Genomic DNA, 24,622 nt, shown 5'->3' on the forward strand with positions numbered 1-24,622 from the left:
TAGAATAAAATAATAGTGTTTACTGTTTCTCTTTGTTCCAAGTAGTTGGTTATTTATAGGGTTGAAAATAATAAATTGATAGTCTTGGGATGATATTAAAATTAGTGTAGTACTTCCTTAGCTTTTGGTGGTTATATATACTACTACTGTTTTTTTTTTTTTTGTATCACTGAATAATTTGAAACTCTAATGTACAGTAAAAGAACTACATCTAAACTATAGCAAAGGGAAGTAAAAGCTAAGCTGAGATTTATATTAGATGAACGACTCAAATGTTTTGGTGATTTTAGTTCCCGGACAACAGTACTCTCTAGACAATTTTTAGTTGACTTCTAGTTAGAAGTTTCAATTCCTATCTTCCTTTTCCTTTTTTTAAAGGCCACTCTATTATTAGTCAATTTTAAAGGTTTCCCAAGGTGGTATGGTCATTGATGATCTAAGAAGAAGCCCAAGAGCCAGAATCTCAGCATTATAGTTTTGATTGCCAGTAAGGCCTTCATTAATGTTCTATTGCCAAATTTTTTTTAATGGGGATCAACATATTAGCTTTCTTCCTCAGTGGATTGAAGGCTATATAAAAGTTTAATATTTGAGATTAAACATGTACTATGGGCCAGACACTGTGCTTAGCACTTTATATATTATTTCATGTAATTCTCACCTATGAGACAGGTATTATTATCTTAGAGAACATAAGTACCTTAGAGAACACAAGTGACTGGCCCAAGGTTACATGGTCACCAAGTGATAAAGTTCGCATTCACAATGTGATCTTTTCATTCCACAATGTTGTTTCTCAACTTTTACTTCAGTTAAAACTTTTGTACAGTTATAGTCTAGTAATAATTTACTCATTTACAAAATGTACTTATTATAAATTTTGAAGCTTTTAAAAGTTCACGTCTTTTAATAAAGCTAGTCATTGTAATCTTTATTATTGTAAGCATCGTTTAGTTAGGAAAATGGAATGAATTGACTTGAGAAAATTTACCGAATTAAGTAATTGAACCACACTTAATTACTAATTTTGATCATTTAGTTAGGATGTAGATAATTGTCAAACATGATTTTAGCAAACCTGGGGACTGTTCGTAACTCAACAGTAGACTTTAATTTTAGGAATTCCCAGTGTAGGCTAAATAATTAAAAACAACCATCTGTATTATTTCAAAGAGAAATAAATCCTTTTGATGTCTTTTAGATGTGTTTATTCTTTAAGAGGGATAGAACTAAGGGGAATGATTTGCCCTTTAAATTCTCCTCTAATGATAGATAGCATTCATAATGGAAAGGAAATTCTTCACTGAACTTTATGTATTTCCATGTACTATCAACTAAAATGTAATTGTATTAATGATGACTATTTGCTATTTAAAACTGATAAATGTAAGTTGGTGATTAAATTTTTTAATACTTGGATTACCTTTCTTTTAGATGATAATCAAATTCTTAGAAAATGCAAAAAAAATTTACAGGAATAATGTTCTCTTAAATAATATGTGAGGACTATTTCAGAAGGGTAAAATTTAGAATGCATAGCTTAAATAGGATAAATGAATAAATAGGAATTAAGTATATCCTTTTACTATAGCATTCTTAGAGGCAGTCTTTAATGCTTGACTGCTTACTGTCTAACTTGCTATATGCACTCTTGATGTAGGCACTTTTAAATCTATAATCTTCCAAAGGACGAACCTAACTGGATTAAATTCTTATTTCTCCTTATTTTCTCTTATTTGCTAAATAATGGAAAAATATTTCTTTGTTTAGATATAGATGCCCTTGTAGGAGGAGAAGTTGGAGGCCTGGAGTTTGGCAAGTTACCATTTGGTGCCTGTGAAGATCCTATTAGGTAAAATTTCAATCTATCATTTGCATTATGGGACTTTGCTTTTTAAATTATATTGATATTGATTTTACTGTGCTTTATAATATATTGTAGCCTCCTGAAATGAGTATGGAACTGGAAATAGACCTACAACTAACAGTCTATCAGTCTGTTTTTTTCTCTGTAACTTAAAAGAGGCTTTAAAATAACACAAAAATGTATATAATACCATTTATTGATTATTCCTTATAGAAGTGATTCTTGGTCTGCTTTTTGGGAAACACTTTCAGTATATTGAAAAGCACAGAGAATATCATATAAACTTTCATGTATCCATCACCCAGAATTAACAATTGTTTACCTTTTTCCCGACTGCTTTTTCAAAATTCACAAATTAACACTCAAGTAAGAGACACAAGGGTGACCTCTTAGGTTACCCAGTTGCTTTTTAGAAGAGCTACTGTACTTGAAGAAAAAGCTGTTTCACAAGAAAATGTAGAGATTGGAAAATTTAATCACTGATAGCAAAATATTTGGAAAATATAAACATTGCTGATTTAGAAAGTATCTCATTTGTTTAGTTAAAATATTTGGTTAATTAAAAAGTATATACACATGCATAAATACATTTTTAATACTCTCACATAGCGGTAGAAATAGTAACACTTAACTTAAAATCACTCAAGAGAAGATAAAGGAGTATCTTTTGTAATTGATGTTTGTTTGTTATATGTGCCAGGCACTATACTAAATGAAGATATGGAAGTAAATAAAACAGCAGTTTCTGCCTTCTTGGCATTTACAATCTAACTGAAGGAAATAGACGTAATAGTTATCCAAATAAACATATAATTACAAGTTGTGGGATAATTTGAAGGAAAAGTACAAGATGTAATGACAGTAAAATGAGGAACTTGTTTAGGTTGGGATGCCATCAGGAAAGTGTTCTCAAAGGAAGTGATAGTTAACTTGAGTCTCAGTGAGGGGAGGACTCAGCAAAGCAAAGAGTGAGAGAACGAGCATTCCAGGTGGAAGGAAGAGCCTGTGTGACGGGCTTGATGAAGGAGAGGTTGGCGAGTTTACTGGGAGAAATAGAAGGTGGCCAACACGGCCAGACTGTGGTGAGCGAGGGGGAAATGGTATAGGCTGGCTGATGGATACATTTGTGGCCCTCTGACTGGTTCATTCATTTGGATTTTGCTTAGAGAAATTTTTAGGGGGGAAGAATAAAATTGATGTGGTAGTTGAAAGTTGAGAGAGTTAGTTATTAAATATTTCTTCCTAATTTTAAATCATAGGAGTTGGTAGGGAAACAAATGATTGAAGAATGCAAAAATAAGTTGGGGGTAAGATGGTGCATATGGTGGACCATTTAGATCAAGTGATGATTAGCAAATATTGTGGGCACTATGCTTTTAAAAAGGAATCTTTGGTAGTTGAAGAGGAAATGAAGAGATCTTTTTCAGTGTCCTCTCTCCTTGTCAAAGAAATTATTCTATAGTTAGAGGGAGATGGGAGGATGTAGTCATAAAAAGCTTAGGAACTGAATCTGAGGTTAATACCTAAAATTATTCAGGAGCTTATAATTTTAAACCTCTAATCATCCATGTTCTCTAATATTGCATACTGTTTTATGGTCATTTTTTTAATCTTAAAAATTAGTTTTATTATGAAAGTAATAAACTAATGCTCAGTAGAGAAAATTTAGAAAACTTATAAAAAGAGGCAAAAATCGTATGTTTACTGGTCAGGTTTTTTACTTGCAAACTAAGTAGTAGTCAACTCTTGACTAATTCAAGCAAAAAATCAATTTATTGGAAAGATATTTGATAACTCAAGGGTTTAATTGGGACCATTATAGGACCCGGCTTGGAAAATAGGCTTGAGCCAAAGGTGGCTAGTTATCCAGTTCATAACCAAGGTTATATTGCATTGCTGTGGAGTCTTGGCCCTGCTATCACGGTGAATTCTAAACTGTACTGGTAGATTCAGTCTCAGACTGGAGTTACCAGTTAGTCAAGCACCACCAAAGATCAAAGAAATAATTGGTCCTTTTGGCTTCTGTTCTCTCCAAATATAAGAAGTGGGTTCAGAATCTAGACAAGACAAAAAAATTCGCCACTTCATAATCCCACTACTCATAGGTGATCACTGATGACAGCTTGGTATATGTGCTTCCAGCCATTTTCCTATGCATGAATCTGGTGTATATATGTATATGTTTATTGTATGAATGTACGACAGGGATCCACAAGACCACCCTCAGGTTCAGGATTTGCTAGGAGGACTCACAGGACTCAGCATATAGTTGTGCTTGTGGCTATGATTTATTACAGTGAAAGGATACGATGCAAAAATCAGCAAAGAGAAAAGGCACATAGAGTGAGGTCCAGAGCAAACCAGGGGCAAGCCTCCTCTCCAAGTGTAGTCACAGAGGATACGCTTAATTCTCCCAGCAATGAATTGTGACATGTGTGAAAAGCTGTCTACCAGAGAAGCTCATTAGAGGCTCAGCGCTTAGGGGTTTTATCAGGAGTTGGTCACATAGGCACCCTCTGCCTAGCACATACCAGAAGGAAAGCAGGTTTTCAGCATAAACCATACTGTTTGCACAAGTAGTTTAGGCACAGTGAGCCACTCTTATCAGGGAAAGGTAAGAACCTCCTGAAATGCAAGTTCCCAGATGCCAAGCCAAGGGCCAACTTTGCAAGTAGTCTTTTCTAAATATTAGGCCCACTATGTTAACTCTTTTTTCGCAGTATATTTGTCTATTTTATAAATCTATGTCATCCTGTACATTTTTTGTGGCTTGCTTTATTTTATAATCTTACATGAAAACTTTTTGAAATTGAATATTTATCTATAAGAGGTCAGCAAACTATGACCTGTGGACCAAATCTGGTCAGTAACCTGTTTTCGTTTAACCAATAAACTAAGAATGCTTTTTATATTTTTAAGGGTTTTAGAAGAAAAAACAAGAATATAACAGAGACTACATGGCCCACAAAGCCTAAAATATTTTATCTCTGGTCCTTTGTAGAAAAGTTTGCCAACCCCTGACCCATAATGTGATTTTTTTTCAAGTTGAGATAGAATTCATTTACCAAAAAATTCACCATTTAAAAGTGTACAATTCAGTGGTTTTTAGTATTTACAGAATTGTGCAACCATCTTCACTGTCTAATTCTAAAGCACTTTCATCAGTCCAAAAAGAAACCCCTCACTTCTTAGCTCTCATCCCCCCCAGTCTCCCCAGGGCCTCTGGCTCTAGGCAAGTGCTAATCTACTTTCTGTCTCTATGGGTTTGCCTATTTTGGACATTTCATATAAATTACAATATATAACATGTGGCCTTTTACGTTTGGCGGCTTTCCCTTAGCTTAATGTTTTTGAGGTTCATCAATACTTCCTTGCTTTTTATGGCTGTATAATATGCCATTGTATGGATAATACCACATTTTATTTATGCATTCATCAGCTGGTAGACCTTTAGGTTATTTACACTTCGGGGCTGTTATGTGTAGCATGGTTTTTTAATGTCTGCGAGACGTTAACTTCATATGGATGTCCTACCGTTTGCTAAACCAGTTGTTTCCAATTTTATTGTGTTATAAATAACACAACTTTTAACATACTTGCCTGTTCATCTCTGGGTATTTACTTAGGATATGTTTCTAGCAGAATTGCTTGGTCAGAGGATACATATAGAGTATTAAAGCTTTTGGATATATTTTATGTTTTGTTTATTTTAGTGAACTCCATTTAGCAACTACGTGGCCTCACTTGACTGAAGGTATCATTGTGGATAATGATGTTTATTCGTAAGTATGTTAAGAGTAGTACATTGAGATTAAAACATTTCAGTAGAGTAAATTAACAATTTTCCTTTTTCTTTATATCAGTTTCTGATAAGATTGGTTGATTTTTCTATTTTTAAAGATCACTTTTTAGACTGATTAACATGTATTAGAGATGTGTTTTAAGCTGCTGACTTTGGGGGTATGATCCTTAGTTCAGGGATAATGAACAATCTGAATCTTACTTAGTGTTAGCAAAGATGTCTCTAACAGTTTGAGATCCAGGGCATAATTCTGTTGAACTGTTCTCAGCTAGTTAAAAGCATTTCATGAAGTGCTTTGAAGAGATGTTGGTCATCAGAATGTGTGGAAGTAATATTTGATCATTAAGTATCATAAGTTACAAAACTTCCATGTCTCATACTCCTGTGCAATGGAAACAACTTGAAAATTACAGCAAACATTGTCTAGGAAGAATGTGGAGAAGGAGGAATGCAATTTTAGTACCTTCTCATGCTTAATGCAGAACAGTGAGAAATAGGACGCTTTTTTTCCCATAATTAAAATAAATGTATTTGCTGATGGCAGTAGTAACATGAGCTTTCTTAATCAGATAATTTAGATGGGTATAAAGAAGAAAAGTAAAGACTACCTACAATCACATTACTTAAAAAATAGCCAGTTAGTATTTTGGGATTTTTCTTTTTTTCTTTTTTAATTGGAGTATAATTGGCATATAGCATTATATTAGTTTCAGGTGTACTACAAAATGATTTGATATTTGTATGGGAGTGTATCTTTTTAAAGTTTAAATTTATATATTAATTTGGTCTATTCATTTAATGTATTATTTTATGTTTTTTATGCCACTAAATGTAGATCTATGTTGTTATTTTTTAAATTGCTGCATAGTATTCCCTTAAGTGAATGCTCAATAATCTATTTAGTTAGGAAAATAGGGCACTTTTGATCTTGTGCAAAGTTTTGTAGTTTCTTTTTTTATTAATATCACATGCACTTGCTTGTTTCTCTTTCCTTTTTTATTATTCTTAAAATTATCAGTGTACATTCTGTGTTCAGAATCATTTTTATATGTGTTTTTTGATTATGGTTTTTCCTTTTGTGCTTATTTGTGTAAGAACTTTGATTTCTTAATATTTTATTTTTTTAAACTTATCTGGATGGCCTTATGCATCTAAGTAACAGTAAGTTTAAGTGAGGCAAAATGAATTGTTCGTCCTTCTATATAGTGTTTTCATTAGACTGCATTTTGGTAAATTCATGAGTCTTGATTGTCATAATTAGGATCTTATGTTTATCATTTTGCATTTTAGTGATTTGGATCCTATTCAGGCTCCCCATTGGTCTGTTAGAGTTCGAAAAGCTGATAATCCTCAGTGTTTGCTAGGTAAGCTATTTAATCTTCCTTTCCTGCAACGCCACCAATATGCCTATCCCGGATCAGGAACATTGAATGTATTGTTTATGCATTTATTTCACCTATCAAAAAAGTATTTTTTATTTTTACTTTTTTACATTTGTGACCTCTTTGCTTAACACCATTAAAAAAAGTCTTTGCCAACAGCAGTAAATCCTTCTGGTTACTCTTGAATAGCACTAACAGGATTTCTTTCTTGTCTTTTAGTTGCAACCATTTTACACCTCAGAATTCTCTGATATTTTCTCATGATCTGAGTTTTATTCTTTTAATGCTTTTATGACATTCCTTTTTTTTTCCTCGTGTGGCATAGTGTGCATCTTCCATTCTAGTTAATGGAACCCTTTTTGCCTTTTGTCATCCCTGTGAACTTATGGTATATGATGGGAAGAAAGCTGATTTTGACAGTCTTATTAGAGCCCCTCTGTAGAGTTGTACCACATCTGCAAATTTATATTCTGGTAGAGGAAAATAGGTGTAAAGAAACTTGTACACCTCATAGGGTCATTTGAAGAATCAGGTAAAATAACATAAATAGAAATACTTTGAAAAATATCAATTGCTAGTCAGATAGTATTATTGTATCCCATGTCTGGAATTAACTTTCCCTTCCCATTTTTGTAGATATATCTCTTCCATGAAGTTTTCTGAACCCGTCTCCTCAATGTGCCTTTCCATCTTTTTCCACTCTTATATTTAGTAGGCATGAAAATATTTTCTCCATTTCTGTGTTCATCTATGCCACCCTCACTTCATATAGCCTGATATATTACTATTCAACTGATGGAGTTACTAAATATTTATTGGTGACAGTAATGAGGCATTTCCCTAAAGCATTATTTTCTTGGGCTCTTTATTATTCATCGTATGCTGTCATTAGATGCCATTTGTGCTAACTATGTAATAGTGGATACAAAATGTATAAGGTAAAATTCCTGCCTTCAGTGAATTTGTCTTGGGGTGTTAGGGAAACAAGTAGAGGTTTGATATCAAGAGTTTTAGAGTTGAAGAGACCTTGTTGCAAATCCTAGATCCACCAGTTTGAGCACGTTTCATAATCTCTTCAAGTCTTAGTAAAATAGAGATGGCAATAGTACATACTTCTTAGGGTTATTGAGAAGATCAAGTAAGATTATGTGTGTATGTGAATCACAGTTAATACAGTGCTTATCTTATAGTAAATGCTCAATGCATAGTTTCTCTTGTTTAATCACTGAACTAGTAAATTTACTTATGAAATTGTTTCCTCGTTCCTTATTATTCCTCCTCCACTGACCTCTGTGATAACTGCAGAGGACCTTAGTATTAAAAGTATCCCTATTTTAAGTTACTGTTCCATGATCTCACCCTACCTCTTTAACTTTATTTGTTTGTATGACTAGACTGTAGGATTATATAGTCATATATAATAAACTATAGTCATATAGTTTATATGACTGGATTATAGGATTTTCCTACCTTCTGAAGAAGTCAGAAAATCTTCTAGGTTTATTCAGAACTAGTTGGTAAATTCTCAAACTTAGATGTACTTGGTATATTATATTGTCTAATAATTTTAGTACTGATAGTTCTTATTAAGCTTTAATTTCTTTGTGCAAATATCTCATTGCAGCTCTTTAGAAGATGTCAAATCTTTTTCCCCTTTCTTCTAATAATGACACAAAGGATACCATTAATGTGCAGCCAAAGCTGAAATAACTTCATCCCACATGATTTATTAATCTTCCAGAAATATATCTTTAGAATTTCTTTTTAATTTTTATTTTTTTAATTGATTCAGAATTCTAGTAGGGTGGCAGTTAGGGAAAAAAGACCACTGCATACATGTAGTAATATTCTTGTTACTTACACAACTTAATGAAAATAGCTGCTGTTTGTCTTATTAAGGTGCATGGTAAGTGCTTAATATTATTAGACACAATTATTTTTCCATTTATTCTAGATGGAATTCTAAGGAAAACTTTTTTACTATCCTGGGACATGGAGAGAGAGGAAAAGCAAGGCTACCTTGCTTTGAAATAAGGTTCATTTTTGTCTTGGGTGGAAAACTGAATGGCTTCTTTCTCTACCTTTTCTTAGTTAATAGCTTGTGTAAGAAGACGTGCACTTTAATTTGGAGGACTGATTTCTTTCAGTTCAGTGTCAAAAATGAGTAACATTTTTTCTGTGTAGGTGATTTTGTCACTGAATTTTTTAAAATTTGCCGTCGAAAGGAGTCAACTGACGAGATTCTTGGACGATCTACGTTTGAGGAAGAAGGGAGAGGTGACTTGCTTCTTTTTGTTTAATTATTTTCAAATGTCTAACCCTTTTCCTTTGGCACATTTTCCAACAACTTTTCATCTATTTTCTCATTTGAATTAAGTTGGAGAAGCAAGTTTTGATGGACTAGACAGCTACCATTTCTCTCCAGACTATACCCGGAGCTTAAAACCTTAAGTGCATTTAATAAGTTTTTTCCACCAAAAGTGTAAGATATTTTGACAAGCAGAGTTTTAGAGGTTTATTTTTGAAGTCCCCGGGGAGAAATAATTTGTGTTACACCTTGGTCAATCATGCATGCGTACAAAGCTGACATGTGTTTAAAATTTTATAATTCTGAGACCATGTAATACTAGTGAAAAGAGGGAACTAAAATATTCTGTACAACCTATCAGTTTACTCATCAGTTTAACCTGCTAAGGCTGATGATATAATTTGTATTCGTTTCTATTCTTTTTATAGAAATTGCTGATATAACCCATGCTTTGTCAAAGTTGACAGAGCCAGCACCAGTTCCAATTCATAAATTATCAGTTTCAAATATGGTACACACTGCAAAGAAGAAAATACGAAAACACAGAGGTGTAGAAGAATCACCACTGAATAACGATGTCCTCAATACTATTCTCTTGGTAACTAAATGTAGTGTCTTTGTATGTCTATATGCGTACTCATTCATTGTATATTCGGTCTCTTCTATGTGGCAGGCACTGGATTGGAAGTATAAGATGCGTAAAACAAAGTCTCCACATTCAGAGTTCCCACTAGTATAGTGGGAAGAAGAAAAGTAAACAATAATTCTAATACCATGTTGCATGTGAGAAGTGAGAACACAGCAGAGGATGCCTCTGTCTGTCTGAGCAGTGGGAATCAGGGAAGGCTTCATAAAGAGGGACACTTGAGCTGCATCTTGTAGTGAAGAAAGCTTTAGAAGCAGAGGAATAGCAGAGGCCTGAGCATGTTGAACAGTTTGGTATATTATAGGGTACTTCCCAAGGAGTGGCCAGGGATGAGGCTGGAGAGTAGCAGGTAACCTGCCATGCTGAAACACTGGACTTCATCTTGCAGTTTAATACCATTTTAAGCAGAAGGTTGACGTGGTCAGAGTTGTATTTTTTTAAAACTTTCTTTAACAAGAGTCCATAAAAAGCTTTATAGCGAGTAGTAGAAACGGCTAGAGTGTCTCCTAGGTATAGTGTAGTGGAACAGGCCCAGCCTGGGAGCCACACAAACCAGGGTTTAATCCTGACTTACTCTATGACTTTGAACACGCCATTCCACTTCAGTTTCCCCATCTATAAATGAGGCTAATAAAACCTCGTGAGATTGTTGTCTGGATGAAAGGAATTTCTATTACACTGCCTGGCATATAATAGGCCTTTGATAAATGATAGCTATTCTTACTGTAATTATAGCTGTAATTGTACTTCTGGCACTTTATTCATTAGGACTATCTTGGGAAAAACCTTCAAGAATAGTGCAGTGAAAAGAATACTGGACTTGGAAACTTGATGTTAATCCTATCCCTGCCATTAATCTGAATAAGATTCTTAACCAGGTTTTCAGCTTGTGTATCTGTAAGACATGGGCAGTGATATTTAGCCCACACAGTGATATGAGAATAGGATGTTGTTTGTAACTGTGCCTAGTAGTAGGGGTTGGCACATAGTAGTTCCTTTATTTTTAAAAATCTGTTTAGCATGTTCTGTAATATGTGCAAAGTATGCATAGTAAAAGGAATTACAAGTGAGGAGTACTGTAAAACATTTGAAAGGAACAGTTTGATGAAAGGACTGAGAATAAGTTTCTATAGAGAAGACCTCTTCTTAAGAAAGTATCCTTAGAGATTTTATTCTAGTTATATGGCTCGGTTGTCATATGCACTGAACATTTTTGTGTGTGTGTGTGAGGAAGATTGGCCCTGAGCTAACATCTGTTGCCAGTCTTCCTCTGTTTTATGTGGGAGGCCACCACAGCATGGCTTGACAAGCAGTGCTATGTCTGCACCCAGGCTCTGAACCTGCGAACCCCAGGCCACCAAAGCAGAGCACGCGAACTTAACCACTGCATCACTGGGCCAGCCCCTAAACTTTTTTTTTTTTTTTACCACTTTTACACACACATAAACAGAAACTATGTGGAAAAGATAATACTGGTCATTATGTGTGTTTAGACTGCTTCCTTCTTTCTGGGATATCTCATAACATAAAGTTATGAGTCTTAAATATACTTTTGGCATTTCATATTTGAAAACCTGTCTCAGATTAGATGAGTGTTTTAAAATTTTCTTTTATAGTGTTGTCTTTTTAATACTATTAATACTTTTTAAAAATTTTAATGATCTTGGATGAGCCTGAAGAGATTTAAAAGCTCATAGGACCAGATGGTTACATTTAAGAAAAAAATCTCTGATTTCTGAAATTTACTTGTTCCTGAAACTCTGTACTTTCAAAGAAAAATAGAAAACGTTTGAGATAGTTTATAACCAATTGGCCAGTACAATAAGAACATTCCCATTGGTTCAACAGCAAAACTATTAAAAAGTCAAATAGTGTCTGTATGAATTATAAAAATCAACAAAATAGGAAATTTGCTCAAAAATGTGGTGGTTTTCTTTGTTCTCCCTAAGTTTTTATTCCCCGATGCTGCTTCTGAGAAACCGTTAGATGGAACTTCTTCAACAGACAACAATAATCCTCCATCAGAGAGTGAAGAATATGTAAGTTGATTTGGAGTTCAATATTGAAATATTTAAAACGCATTGAATTTCTAGGGGTTTGATGATATTTCTAGTTTAGTAGCATAGGATTTTTTTATTTTAAAATCACCAAAGGAAAATGAGTGGAGATCATGGCCTCTGTTTAGATAATGACCTGCTATAGAATATTGACATAAATACATATCTTGAGTAGCAAGAACTTTTCTGGAAACAATGAAAAATAACATAAATATACTGTGCATGGTTGTAGGATTTCCCTCATTTTAGACTTCATGAAATCATCAAATTTATGTTTTGACACAGATTCTTCTCTGTATTCAAAACTAGACAGTGAGTGGAAAAGTCTTTAATGAAATAATGTGTAAAAGAAAGTAACAGTTTCATGTTTTCCTTACTCCAGTCTTTGATAAATTGAGCAGTGAGAGTTTAAATGACAGTTGTGGAGATATATCAAACTGTTAACAGTAGTTATTGCTGAGGAGCAGATTTCATGAAGTGAGGAGGAAAAGCAGAGGCTTTATTTACGTTTTCAGTTTATACAGTTCTGATTTTATGGTTTTGTTTTTGACAAGTGTGTACTCATTTATAATTAAAATATTTTTAAAACAACACATGAAATTTATAATACATCTTGAAGATTCCACAGAAGAAATTGAAAGCTGTAACTTTAGCCTCACTAAAACTATAGCTCACTTTTTTGATCATTGTAGAAATCTTGAAAACATGAAGAACTGCCTAAGAACAATTTAGGCAGTAATGTATTAGACATTTGATAAAAGCTAGTTTGGGTAGGATGGGTTAATTTTAGTATTAAAATCTCTCCCCACACAGTTTTTGATTAATAGATGTAAATATGTTGTTAAGTTTTGCTTTGTTTCTGTTTTGTTAAATTTAGAATCTCTACAATCAGTTCAAATCTGCACCATCTGACAGTTTAACATACAAATTGGCTTTGTGTCTTTGTATGATCAATCTCTACCATGGAGGATTGAAGGGAGTGGCACACCTATGGCAGGAATTTGTTCTTGAAATGCGTTTCAGATGGGAAAACAACTTTCTGATTCCAGGGTAATAATTTCAATTTCCAGTTGTATAGACAGAATTTTTGTTTGTTAGCAGAATTTCACTTTTGATCCATTAATTCTCTTCTATGAGATCTACTCTAGGAAAGTGGTAAGAAACTTTGGACACAATTAATGTTCAGAGGTGTTCACTGCAGCAAATTTATAATAGGGGGGAAAAAGATGAAACAACCTAAGTATCAAACATAAAAGAATGCTTAAATAAATCATGATATATCTCTACAGTGGAAAGTAATGGCTCCATTACAAGGTTTTTTCCTAAGAATCTATGATAATACAGAAAATGACCATAGTATTTGTAGTAAAGTGGAGCATATTGTTGCATATACACAGTGCTTTCAATTGTGATTATATATATATGTGTAGAAAAATAATTGGAAATAAATACAGCTGAATGTTAACAGTAGTTTTCCTGGATGTGAAATTATGTTTTTAATTTGTTCTTTATACATTTATGTATTTTCTAAGTCTTCTGTAGTAAACATATATTTTTATAGTTGGAGGGAAAACATCTTTAGAATTCATAAGTTCAAATATTAAACGTTACCTGTAATTGCTTTGGTATAATTTATATTGACATTTCGCTTAACCAAGTAGAACAGTTTAGTGAGCATGTTTGTTGATATTGCATAGGCTACTGCTCATCTACCCATGCTACGGGAGGAGAATCATGATATGAGTAATGTAAAATGGTGATTCATCCAAAAATGTTTACTCTTAATGTCATTTGCCAGGCTCCGCTTAGCTGGATTCTTTCTTGGCTGATTACTGGGAAGCTGGTGGTTTAGAACTAGAGGCAGTCTAGGCTCCCTTGGCAAAAGAGAGATGGAGATCGATGGTTTTTATATTGAGAATCCACTTTAATAATTGAGAACTGAATACATATTCTAATCTGTTTTGTATGGTGTGAAATACTGTCTGCTAGCTACTTCCTGGGGTGGATTTAGAAACTTTTTTTCGTTTTAAGTTTCTCTTAGCTTGACAGCTATCACTAGTTTGCTGTTATGCTTTGAAATATTTATTATGTTTGCTGTTGGTAATTTGTGGACTAGGAGGATAAAATAAATTTTGATCTTTTAATCTTGTTTGCTCCATCCGTCTCAGTTACCTTATCTATAGAAATCTAGTTTTGATTTCTTATCAATATGGCTAAAATTTATGATAGTATAAAAATATGCATACTTGAAGCAATTTTACTGAAACTAGTCTTTCTTTTTCCCCCTACTTTATTTGATAGATTAGCAAGTGGGCCTCCAGATCTAAGATGTTGTTTACTGCATCAGAAACTACAGGTAAAGATTTCCCCATGACGGTGTATAAATGTCTTGATTCAATCAGAGCTTATTCTTATACTAAATGTAATGACGGATTATAGGCTCTTCTCACGGTGCTGCTGTAGCTTACTTATAGTCACTGTCATTCCCAAGAAGGTCCAGGGAAGGGGTGGAGAATGAAAGTTAAATATTCAAGTAGTGGATAGATTCTTATTTTACTGTAACTAATTCAAATATAAATGTTATTTTTGTTTTCTTAAGATGTTAAATTGTTGTATTGAAAGAAAGAAGGCACGTGATGAGGGGAGAAAGACAAATACTTCAGATAATGTAACTAATACATATCCAGGGGATGCTGGAAAAGCTGGAGACCAACTGGGGCCAGATAATCTAAAAGATACGGATAAAGAAAAGGGAGAGGTGGGAAAATCTTGGGATTCTTGGAGTGACAGTGAAGAAGAATTTTTTGAATGCCTGAGTGATACTGAAGAACTTAAGGGAAATGGACAAGAGGGTGGCAAGAAAGGAGGACCTAAGGAGATGGCAAATTTAAAGCCAGAAGGACGACTCATTCAGCATGGGAAACTTACACTGCTACATAATGGAGAACCTCTCTACATTCCAGTAACCCAGGTAGGACACGGACTGGCTCTTTGTTTTAGTTTTTTTAATTTTGTTGTTTATGTAACTTTATCCTAGTAGGAGATGATTGCTTTGGGTAGGGGTAATTCTTTAAACAGTCTGTGTTCAGAGATCTAAGATTTGAAATCTAAATAAACTACTGGGGCTTTTAGGTCCAGCATTTCTGAAATTGAGAAATGTTTTGAAGTTTAAGTTGACAGTAGCTCATCATGTGTAAGGTGATCCATTATTTCTTAAACTGAGTGGTGAGTACTCAGGTGTTTAAAAAAACAAAACCCAAAAGTATGGAAGGGAAAGAATAAAAGTCCTTTAATTACGTAATTAGTTTTTTTCTGTTCAAAACTTTAGTTTGAAGCCATTTTACACTGTTAGGAAGTAGAATAGCAACAACTCAACACCTAAATAGTATGTGAATACATTTTGTTGTGAAAAATTCATTCTAGAAAAAGTTAAGGCCACCACCTGCTAATTCAACTCTCATCCCTGTAAGTAGCCACTACTATTGTTTTGGATTATAATTATAATCTTATACCTATTTTTATGCATTGATGTACATATATGTATGTGCATATGACACATAGTTCTGTGGACTTTTTGTTTTTAAATGTATGAATTGGTGTGCACCTTTTTGTTTAACCTAATATGTCTTGAAGATCTTTCCCTGTTATTTCATGTAGATCTTCTTCATTTCTTTTTAATTGCCATATGATATTCCATGACATGGAAAAGCCATAGTTTATTTAACCATTCCCCTCTTAATGCAAAATAAATGTTATTTGCAAGTTTTTGCTATTATAGTGCTACAGTACAAATTCATGTAGCTTTTCCTGTATTGTGTGTTCACATATGAGTGTTTATCTATGGAAGAAAATGAGAAATGGGATTGCTAGATAAACTGATATACAAGTTATAAAATTTATCTTCAATGAGGCTGAACCTATTTTAAACTCCGTTGATGGTGAATATGGGAGTAGGGGAATATTGTTCCCTCCCCAACTTTCCTTTCTCACTTTCTTCCTTCCACAGATATGTATTGAGTGCCTAATATATGCAAACCACTGTTCTAGACCTTGGGAATTTAGTAGCAAGCTAGACAGTAAGGTTCTTACACTCATAGTACTTAGATTCATATTTTATTTAATTTTTTAGAAACGATGTTACCAGTCAGAAATTTTTGCCAATATGATGGGCAAAAGTATTGTTTCAGTGTTTTAAATTGTATTTCCCTGATTTTTGATGAACCTAAGCATCTTTTAATGTTTCTTGTCCATCTTTTCCTATGAATTACCTACCATTTGTCTTTTTGGTTGCTGTCCTGTTCTTATTGATTTATATGAGTCCTTCTTATTTTAGATATAAATCTTTTATATTTATTGTATATGTTTTCCCCTTGTCATTAAAAAATATTTATTTACTGAGTTATACATTAATATATAAAGAGAACAAATCTTAAGTGTACAACTTGGTGAATTTTTTCATATTTAAAAACCCATGTAACTACCACTCTCATCAAGTTATAGAAAATTCGCATCTCCTAGAACAGTACAGGTCAATAGAACTTTCTGTGAAGATGGAAATGTACATTTTCTATCTCTGCTCTGTCCAGTACTGTCACCATTATCCATATGTGCCTATCGAGTGCTTGAAATGTGGCTCATGCCGCTAAGGAACTGAGGTTTTGTTTTAATTTATTTAAATTTAAATAGCCAGACGTACTGGATAGCATAGCCCAGTACTGCCCTCCAGATAACTCTTATCTTTCATCAGCATAGGTTGGTTTTGTCATTTTTTAAACTTCATAAATGGAATCATACATTGTATACTCTTGTACTGAACTTTTTTTATTCAGCTACCGTCCATGAAGTTCATCCATGTTGTTGCATGTATCAGTACTTGTATGTGTGTCATATTATTTTGTAGTATTCTATTATATGAATATGCCACAATTTGCTGATTTGCTTATTCTTTCACCTATTGGTGGAATTTGAGTTGTTTACAGTTTGAGTTGTTATAAATAAATGAACATTCTTATAAGAGTCTTTTGGTGAACCTAGGCACTCATTTTCTTTTGGATATAGTCCTAAGAGTAGAATTGTTGGGCCATATGGTAAAAATATATTTTAGCCTTAATAGATATTGCTAAACAGTCTCCCCAAGTGGTTAAACTAATTTATATTTCCTCCAACAATGTATAATAATTGTTGTTTATTCCACATTATCTCCGTTGTTGTGTCAGGGGTCCCCAACACCACTCCTGGGTTTGATGATTTGCTAGGAGTACTCAGCACGACTCAGCACATGGTCATGCTCATGGCTATAATTTATTGCACTAAAAGGGTATGAAGCAAAATCAGCAAAAGGAAATGGCACATGGGACGAAGTGTGAAGGATGTCATGCACAAGCTTCCAAGAGTTCCCTCCCAGTGTAGTCACACTTAAGTTCTCCAGCAACGAATTGTGACCACGCATGTGAAATGTTGTCTCCCAGGGAAACTTGTTAGAGGCTCAGTGCTCTAGGTTTTTATTGGGGGCTGGTCATATAGTCACACCCTCTGCCTAGCATGTACCAAAACTCCAGACTCCCAGAAGGAAAGGATGTGTTCACCATAAACCATATTGTTCACACAGATGGTTGAGGTACACTGAGCCATTTTTATCAGTTCTGAGTATGGTGGAGACCCTGCCAAAATCCAAGTTCCCAATTGCCAGCCAAGGGCCAACTTTGCAAACAGGCCTTTCTAAGGATAGCAGTGTGAGGCCTACTCTGTTAACTCTTCTCTGCACAGTTGATAATTTCCGTCATTGTACTTTTTGCCTTTCTAATGGGTATGTAGTAGTGTCTCATGTTTTTACATTTTCCTGATGAATAATGATGCTGAACACACTTTTATATATTTATTGCACATTTGGATATCTTCTTGGTAAAGTGTCTATTCAAGGCCCTGCCTATTTTTTTTTAAAGTTAGTTGTCTTTTTTCTTACTGCTTTGTAGGAATTCTTCATATATTCTGCATATGAGTCCTTAGTAGGATATATGGATTACAAATAATTTTTCCTAGTCTGTTGCCTAATCGCTTTCTTAATGTTGCCTTCTGTTGAACAGACATTCTTAATTTTAATAAAGTCACATCTACCCATGTTTTTCTTATATGGATAGTGCTTTTGTTGCCCCTTTAGGAAATCTTTACCTACCCCAAGGTCCTGGAGATATTCTCCTTATGTTTTCTTCTGGAAGCTTTATTGTTTTACCTATCACATTTATGTGTGCGATCCACCTCAAATTGACAGTGTTTGGTATGAGGAAGAGGTTAAGATTCTCTTTTTTCTGTAAGGATGTACAGTTGTTCCAACACCATTATTGAAAAGATCTGCCTTTTCCCAGAGAATGGCAGTGACGTCTTTGTTGTAAATCACGTGACTGTGTGCACGTTGGTCTTTTTTCTGGACTACTTATTCTGCTGCATTAATCTCTTTGTGTATCCTTGTGCCAATAATGTACTGTCTTTGTTACTGAGGCTTTGTAATAAATCTTTCTATCTTGTAGTGTAAGTCTTCTAACTTTGTTCTTCAAGATTTTCTTGGCTGTCCTTTGCATTTTTACTAGATGGCTATAATTTACAAGAGTAGGTTTTTGTTTGATAGGCCTTATGCTATTTGCTTCATTATATTCCTTTAAAAGTAAATTATATTTTAGATAATTTCATGACTAAATTTCAGTATTAGAACAGAATATCCTAATACTTGAAACCAAGTGTATATTTTTTTCTAATCTCCTTATGAAGCATGCAGTTGGTATTGAGGTCTTGTGGTAGAGACCTAGGTTTTGGGATCTAGCACAACTAGATTTATATCCTGGCACTACCACTTATTAACAGTGTTGCTAGTACAAGCTGTGTTTCCTTTCTAAGCCTTGTTTTTCTCTCTAAAAAAAAAAAATGGTTGGTTTGCATTTTCTCCAATTTTATATAAATATAGTATGGGTTTTTTGTGTGGGAATTATTTTGAGATTCATACATATTGTTGTTTATCAATAGTTCATTCATTTTCATTGCTTAGTAGTATTCCTTGCATAGATAAACCACTGTTCATTTATCCATTCACTTTTTTTAGATAAATCAGCGCAAATTTTTAGTCTGTTTTACTTTCTTACTTTACAGTTAATCTTATATTTCTTTATATTTTCTTATACAGTTAGTGTATATATTTCATACCTACATAAAATGGTTGGAATTCAGATTGATCCCAGTTGAAACCAATATAATTTCAAACTTCAGAAGTTAGCTTAAAATGTGTCATTAATCAGTTGCCCATTTCACTGAAAAAATAGTAGTAAGACTTTAATATAGGTCCTTGCTTCACAAGAATTCAAACACACTCCCATATTCCTTTCATGTAGACTTAGGTCAGCCTAAAATTTATGGCTATGAAAGGCTTAAAGACTTGAGCCTATATTCTAGAGCCAGGACTAGAAGAGAACTCTGTGGAGAATCTGTTTGAGCAGGAGGCCTTAGTAGTGGATTGGAACCAAACTAGTAGTGCTCAAAGTGAGCATCAGACAGATGTCCTAGATTCACTCTTCAGTTTGCCACTTGGTGGGCTTGTCACTTGATGATCTTGGGCAAGGCACTTTATCTCTGCACTTCACTTTCATTACTTGTAAAGTGCCCTGACCACCTCTCAGTGATCACATGAGATCATGTGTATGAGAAAGCTTTGGGCATATTCAGAAGTGGTATATATGAAAATGGGTGGTCCTCATGCTACTTGTTGCTTATATTCCTCTTTTTTTTTTTTTTAATTTTTTTTAATGTTTTTTCTTTTTCTCCCCAAGCCCCCCGGTACACAGTTGTGTATTTTTCAGTTGTGGGTCCTTCTGGTTGTGGCACATGAGATGCTGCCTCAGCATGGCTTGATGAGCGGTGCCATGTCTGCACCCAGGATTCAAACTGGCAAAACCCTGAGCAACCGAAGCAGAGCGCACAAACTTAACCACTTGGCCACGGGGCCGGCCCCTCTATTCCTCTTGATCATGTTCTTCACTCACAGTTGCCTCAGATTTCCATGTGGGATGGGTAGTCAGTGTCCTTTCAACGTCTCTGTCCTTCCCTCCCATCCTATGATTTCAGGTCTATCAGACAATGAAAAGTAGCTCTTTCTTAATAGAGAGATGGCCTCTGCTCGTGAGTGTACTGCATTAGAGGTTCAAATAATTTTTTAATTTGACTGAGGTATTTTGATATCATGGAGAAAGAGTGTGAAGCTTATAATACAACTTAAGTATTTTGTCTTTAATTGCTAGCAGTTACTGAGAATATGTCAGGATTTATTCTGCACGAGTCATGGAAAGCTTGAGTGATTGCCTAAGGTCACAGAGCTAGGATTCAAACACAGGCATGTTGTTTCTAGAGCCCAAGTTCTTAACCACTCTGTCATACTGCCTTTCCAGTTATTATTCAACCCTGAGTATCAATGTGAGAGTCTTTGAAAGTGGTGCATGTTCATTGTAGAGAGAAGGAAAAAACTCGTAATTTCATAATCTAGAGATAATCACTGTTAGAGCAGTTCCTTCTCATTTTTCCTGTATCAAACCATTTCCCTGTTATTGTACATTCAGATTCTTTCCAATTTTCATACTGCAGTGATATTTCCAGAAGTGGAATTATTGGGTCAGGGGACACGATCATAAATGCTTGCATGTATTGACTGCCAGATTGTTGTTTGGGAAGGCTTATACATTATATGCGCTCCAGCAGTATTTGAAAGTGCCTCATTTAAGTTTGTTTAAAAAATGAGGATGATATAAGAAAAAAATTATTTTCTTTTGTTTGTTGCTCTGTTTGGAATGCCATAGCTTTATCATGCTTCTACTTTATTTCTGACAGATATTTGTGAAAATTATTTCTCCTTATGGCAGTGGTTCTCAACTGAGGAGTGATTTTGCCACACAGGGAGATTTGGCACTATCTGGAAACATTTTTGATTGTCCCGAGGTGGAGTGATACAGGCATCTATTAAGGAGAGGCCCAGAAATGGTGCTTAAATATACTTCAATGCACAGGACAGACACAACAGCAAAGAATTATCCAGTCTAAAATGTTGATAGTACTGAGGCTAAGAGACCCTGCTTTATAGTAATCTCCTGAAATCTAGAAAGAATCTGTTTATTGACAAGATGCTCTAAACACTTACTTCTGTTATGTTATCTAGAAATAGAAAAGTTCATGTATTTCTGGCTTTAACAACAAAGCAAGCAAGCTTTATTTGGTTAGTCTCTGGATTGTTGAGTTCTTCATATTTCAAACATAAAATTGAATGGAATCAATTCTCAGGGAACTTTCTTAGAAAGCCCCTTTGAACTGTTTAAAAATGTTTTCTGTCACTCTCTTAATGATTCTGTAGTTGTATCTTCCTTAAATTTGCATTAGCTGCTTTTTTATTTAGGGTTACCACTGAATGTAGAACATCTCTGATTCCCAAAACAAAAAAGCAACAACTTCTTGTAGGAATTAGTAATTAGAATATCATTGGAACCAAACTCAAAGCAACTCCTCCAACATAAAACTTATTTATTTGAGGGCTTTTAGTTGGGGTTCAATTCATTTGCCTTTATTTTTATTTCCCCATATGTCAGTTTTCTTCTCTTATTAGTTATAATAAAAACCTTGTTGCAACTAGTGATGACATACATAATCTTCAGAATTTCATTCCTATATCATTAATAGGCAGGAAAATGTTCACTGCATGCACCCAAATTCCTCTGTCTTTTAGCTATTAATACTCATCAAGGGAAACATGATAATCTCTGTTGGGGGGACATGCTAAAAGTCCTATTTGTTCTTATTAACTTGTTACTTTTTTAGGTACATTCCAAAAAACTTGTGAATTTCTCTGAATTCTTTAAAATACATATCTTGTGACTACTAGAGCTGAAATAATTGTTGTCTTTATTCTATTTTTATGGTTCTGCTTTGTCTAAAAAAGGCTATTCATGAGCTTTGTCCTTTGGTGCTTCACAGGAACCAGCACCTATGACAGAAGATCTGCTGGAAGAGCAGTCGGAGGTCCTAGCTAAATTAGGCACATCAGCAGAAGGGGCTCACCTTCGAGCACGCATGCAGAGTGCCTGTCTGCTCTCAGATATGGAGTCTTTCAAGGTGGGTCACGTTATCAGAGTTCAGGAGTCTATTTTGAGCTATTCTGAGATGAAGCTGTGAAAGTCACTCTCTAAAGTGGTATGAAGGCCTAAATGTCTTTTTCATTAAATGGTTTGATTTCATCAGTTACAATACCCTACCTCCATCCCCTAAACGTCATAGTCAAACTTACTTAAGTTTAAAAAAAGAAAAGAACCATTTTTGAGTAACAGTTGAAGTTGAGAATTGAATCATTTCTACCTGTGTGTTGGAATATTTTCTTCCTTTGTATATGTTCAGCCAATTTAATGCACGGCTTTTAGGAAACCCTTAGGATTTAACATAGGTTGCTTCATTCAACAAACCTTTGATTGCCTACTTTGTGACCTGCACTGTGATTAGATAAGTAAGAAATACAATGTTTATCCTCAGTTATAGTTCATTGAGGTCATGGGAGGAGGTATGTAAATAATTATTATGTGATGAGTTCTCTTATGAAGGCAAGATCAAAAAGGTAACTAACACTACTGAGTGGGTCGTGGAAGATTTCTCAGAAGACTCACCGTTGAGGATGAGTAGACGTTTGCTACCTGGAGGATATTTTAGGGTTAGATATAGGCTTATATCTAGAACATAGAAGATTCAGAGAATGGTGACATTTGGCTTTTTAGACTAAAAACCCAGGGATGAAGAAAGGTCTTTTGTTTTTGAATTACTTATTTTGAAAGCAGAGGCAAATCCACGTATATTAAAAAAAAAATCCAAGGGGTAGCCCAGTGGGCCACAGGGCTTCCCTTTCCTACTGCCAGTACTCGGAGCTATCTCCTAGACCCAGACTTTCCTCCTTAACCTGCTGCTGCCTGTGATGGCCTCCACCTCCCCGTTGCAGCCCCTGCTCAATTCTGCTTTTGTGCTATGTAGGCCAGCCTGAGTTTGATTTTGCGACATAAACACCCCATGGAAACCTATGCCACTTTCATCTTCCCTGCTAGCAGATTTAAGTGACAATAAAAGGGAGCCTTTATATTCCCTGCTTATTTCCCCCATCTTTACTAAAAGAAAAAATCTTTAGTAAAGCTCTTAAGAGCTGCATTTTTTCTTTAGAGACTAAAAAGATACAGAAAATCTGTGAGTTCTGTTCTACTGTGAGACAAGAAAGAGAGGTGTCATTTTAAAACAATTAGTTGGTACAGTGGATAAAGAGAAGCCAGTTGGCTCTCAGGGCCTATGTTAAATCAAAAAGGTAGAGAAGGGAATTGGCTTAGGGTATGTGTGTACACAGAAGGAAGTACTAGCCTCTGCGGCAGCTGTTTTTCACCTGACCTCTAGCTGCCTTCATATTCATTTGTCTCTGTCATGCTACAGTGTCCTTGCAGAGGCATGTACAGGAGGAAATTCCAAATTGGAACCGTAAAAGCTTTTCTCCATAGAAACGTATTGGTCCCTCATGGTAAGGGTCTGTTTAGTTCCTTTGACACTGTCCTTCAGCAAAACTGTGGTTCATTAGGCTCCTTTGGACTAACCTGGACACCTACAAATCTCTTATTGTTTTAATCAGAAAATAGATTGTATTTCAAATAACCAACTTACATATCTGCCCCTATGTGGGAATCAGGTAATATATTTAAGGAAATATGTAGCCACTCTAACATAGACATGGTTGCCTTTCCTTCTTCGTATAGGGATGACTTGGTATTAGGGCCCTTTGGGAGAGTCCCCAGAGCTTTGAATGAATGCTGATGTGTACCTGAGGTGCCTATCCCTCACAATTCCAGAAGGACGGGGTCTTTTCTTGAGCATGCCCTTAGAGTACATACCTGTAACAGTAGAAAGAAGATAAGCCATAGCGGAAGTGAGCCTTGACTCTCCTGGTAGCTGTATTTTCAACCTAGTATAGTAAGGACAACCAGAAGGAAGAATTCTGGTTTGAACTGTCTTTCTTTAACACATTCTGTAGTACAGGAGTTCAATATTATTTTCTTTTTTTATGTTCACTCTTTTCACTCAAAATCTCTCTGTCTAGTTGCCTAAGATGTTTTCATGTTGCTGTGCTGTTACCTGGTTAATATCCGTATCAGTGGACATGAATCCTGGGTCATGCAGTAAGCTTGACCCACTGCAGTTCACAGCAGTTCTTTGTTGCCGTGATGCCATAGCCCTTGGAAGTTTATGTTGTTGACCATCAGTTAAGGACCCTCCTCTGATTCCTCATCCCTCAGGGATTTCCTAAATTGATAGGGATGGTTAAGCTGGTAGCCAGTGAGCTCAGTGAGTAGATATTGGCAATTTTACCCTTCACATTTAAGACAGGCCATTCTCATCATGTTGGTTTTCATTTTGGTCTGAGGTTAATTTACTTTTAAAAAAAGAAAGTGACCTTCTGCTTATCACTTCTTTGCTTACATTATTTACTGTTTCAGGCAATTAAATATAGTACTCATAGCAGA

General features: G+C 34.9%; 1 protein-coding gene across 9 annotated transcripts in view; it reads left to right on the forward strand.

Moving 5' to 3' along the window:
* The window catches only part of RAB3GAP1 (RAB3 GTPase activating protein catalytic subunit 1), a 118,727-nt gene that overhangs the window by 73,567 nt on the left and 20,538 nt on the right, over positions 1-24,622 (forward strand). For all 9 annotated transcript variants that reach the window (XM_070581242.1, XM_070581241.1, XM_070581243.1 and 6 more), the window contains 10 exons: positions 1,771-1,852; positions 5,581-5,649; positions 6,960-7,033; positions 9,236-9,328; positions 9,788-9,957; positions 11,955-12,044; positions 12,940-13,112; positions 14,364-14,418; positions 14,662-15,033; positions 22,059-22,196. In XM_070581242.1, the coding sequence (XP_070437343.1) occupies positions 1,771-1,852; positions 5,581-5,649; positions 6,960-7,033; positions 9,236-9,328; positions 9,788-9,957; positions 11,955-12,044; positions 12,940-13,112; positions 14,364-14,418; positions 14,662-15,033; positions 22,059-22,196 (1,316 nt within the window). The remainder of the gene's footprint in view (positions 1-1,770; positions 1,853-5,580; positions 5,650-6,959; positions 7,034-9,235; positions 9,329-9,787; positions 9,958-11,954; positions 12,045-12,939; positions 13,113-14,363; positions 14,419-14,661; positions 15,034-22,058; positions 22,197-24,622) is intronic.

Source organism: Equus przewalskii, chromosome 17 (genome assembly GCF_037783145.1).
Source record: "Equus przewalskii isolate Varuska chromosome 17, EquPr2, whole genome shotgun sequence".
NCBI lineage: Eukaryota > Metazoa > Chordata > Mammalia > Perissodactyla > Equidae > Equus > Equus przewalskii.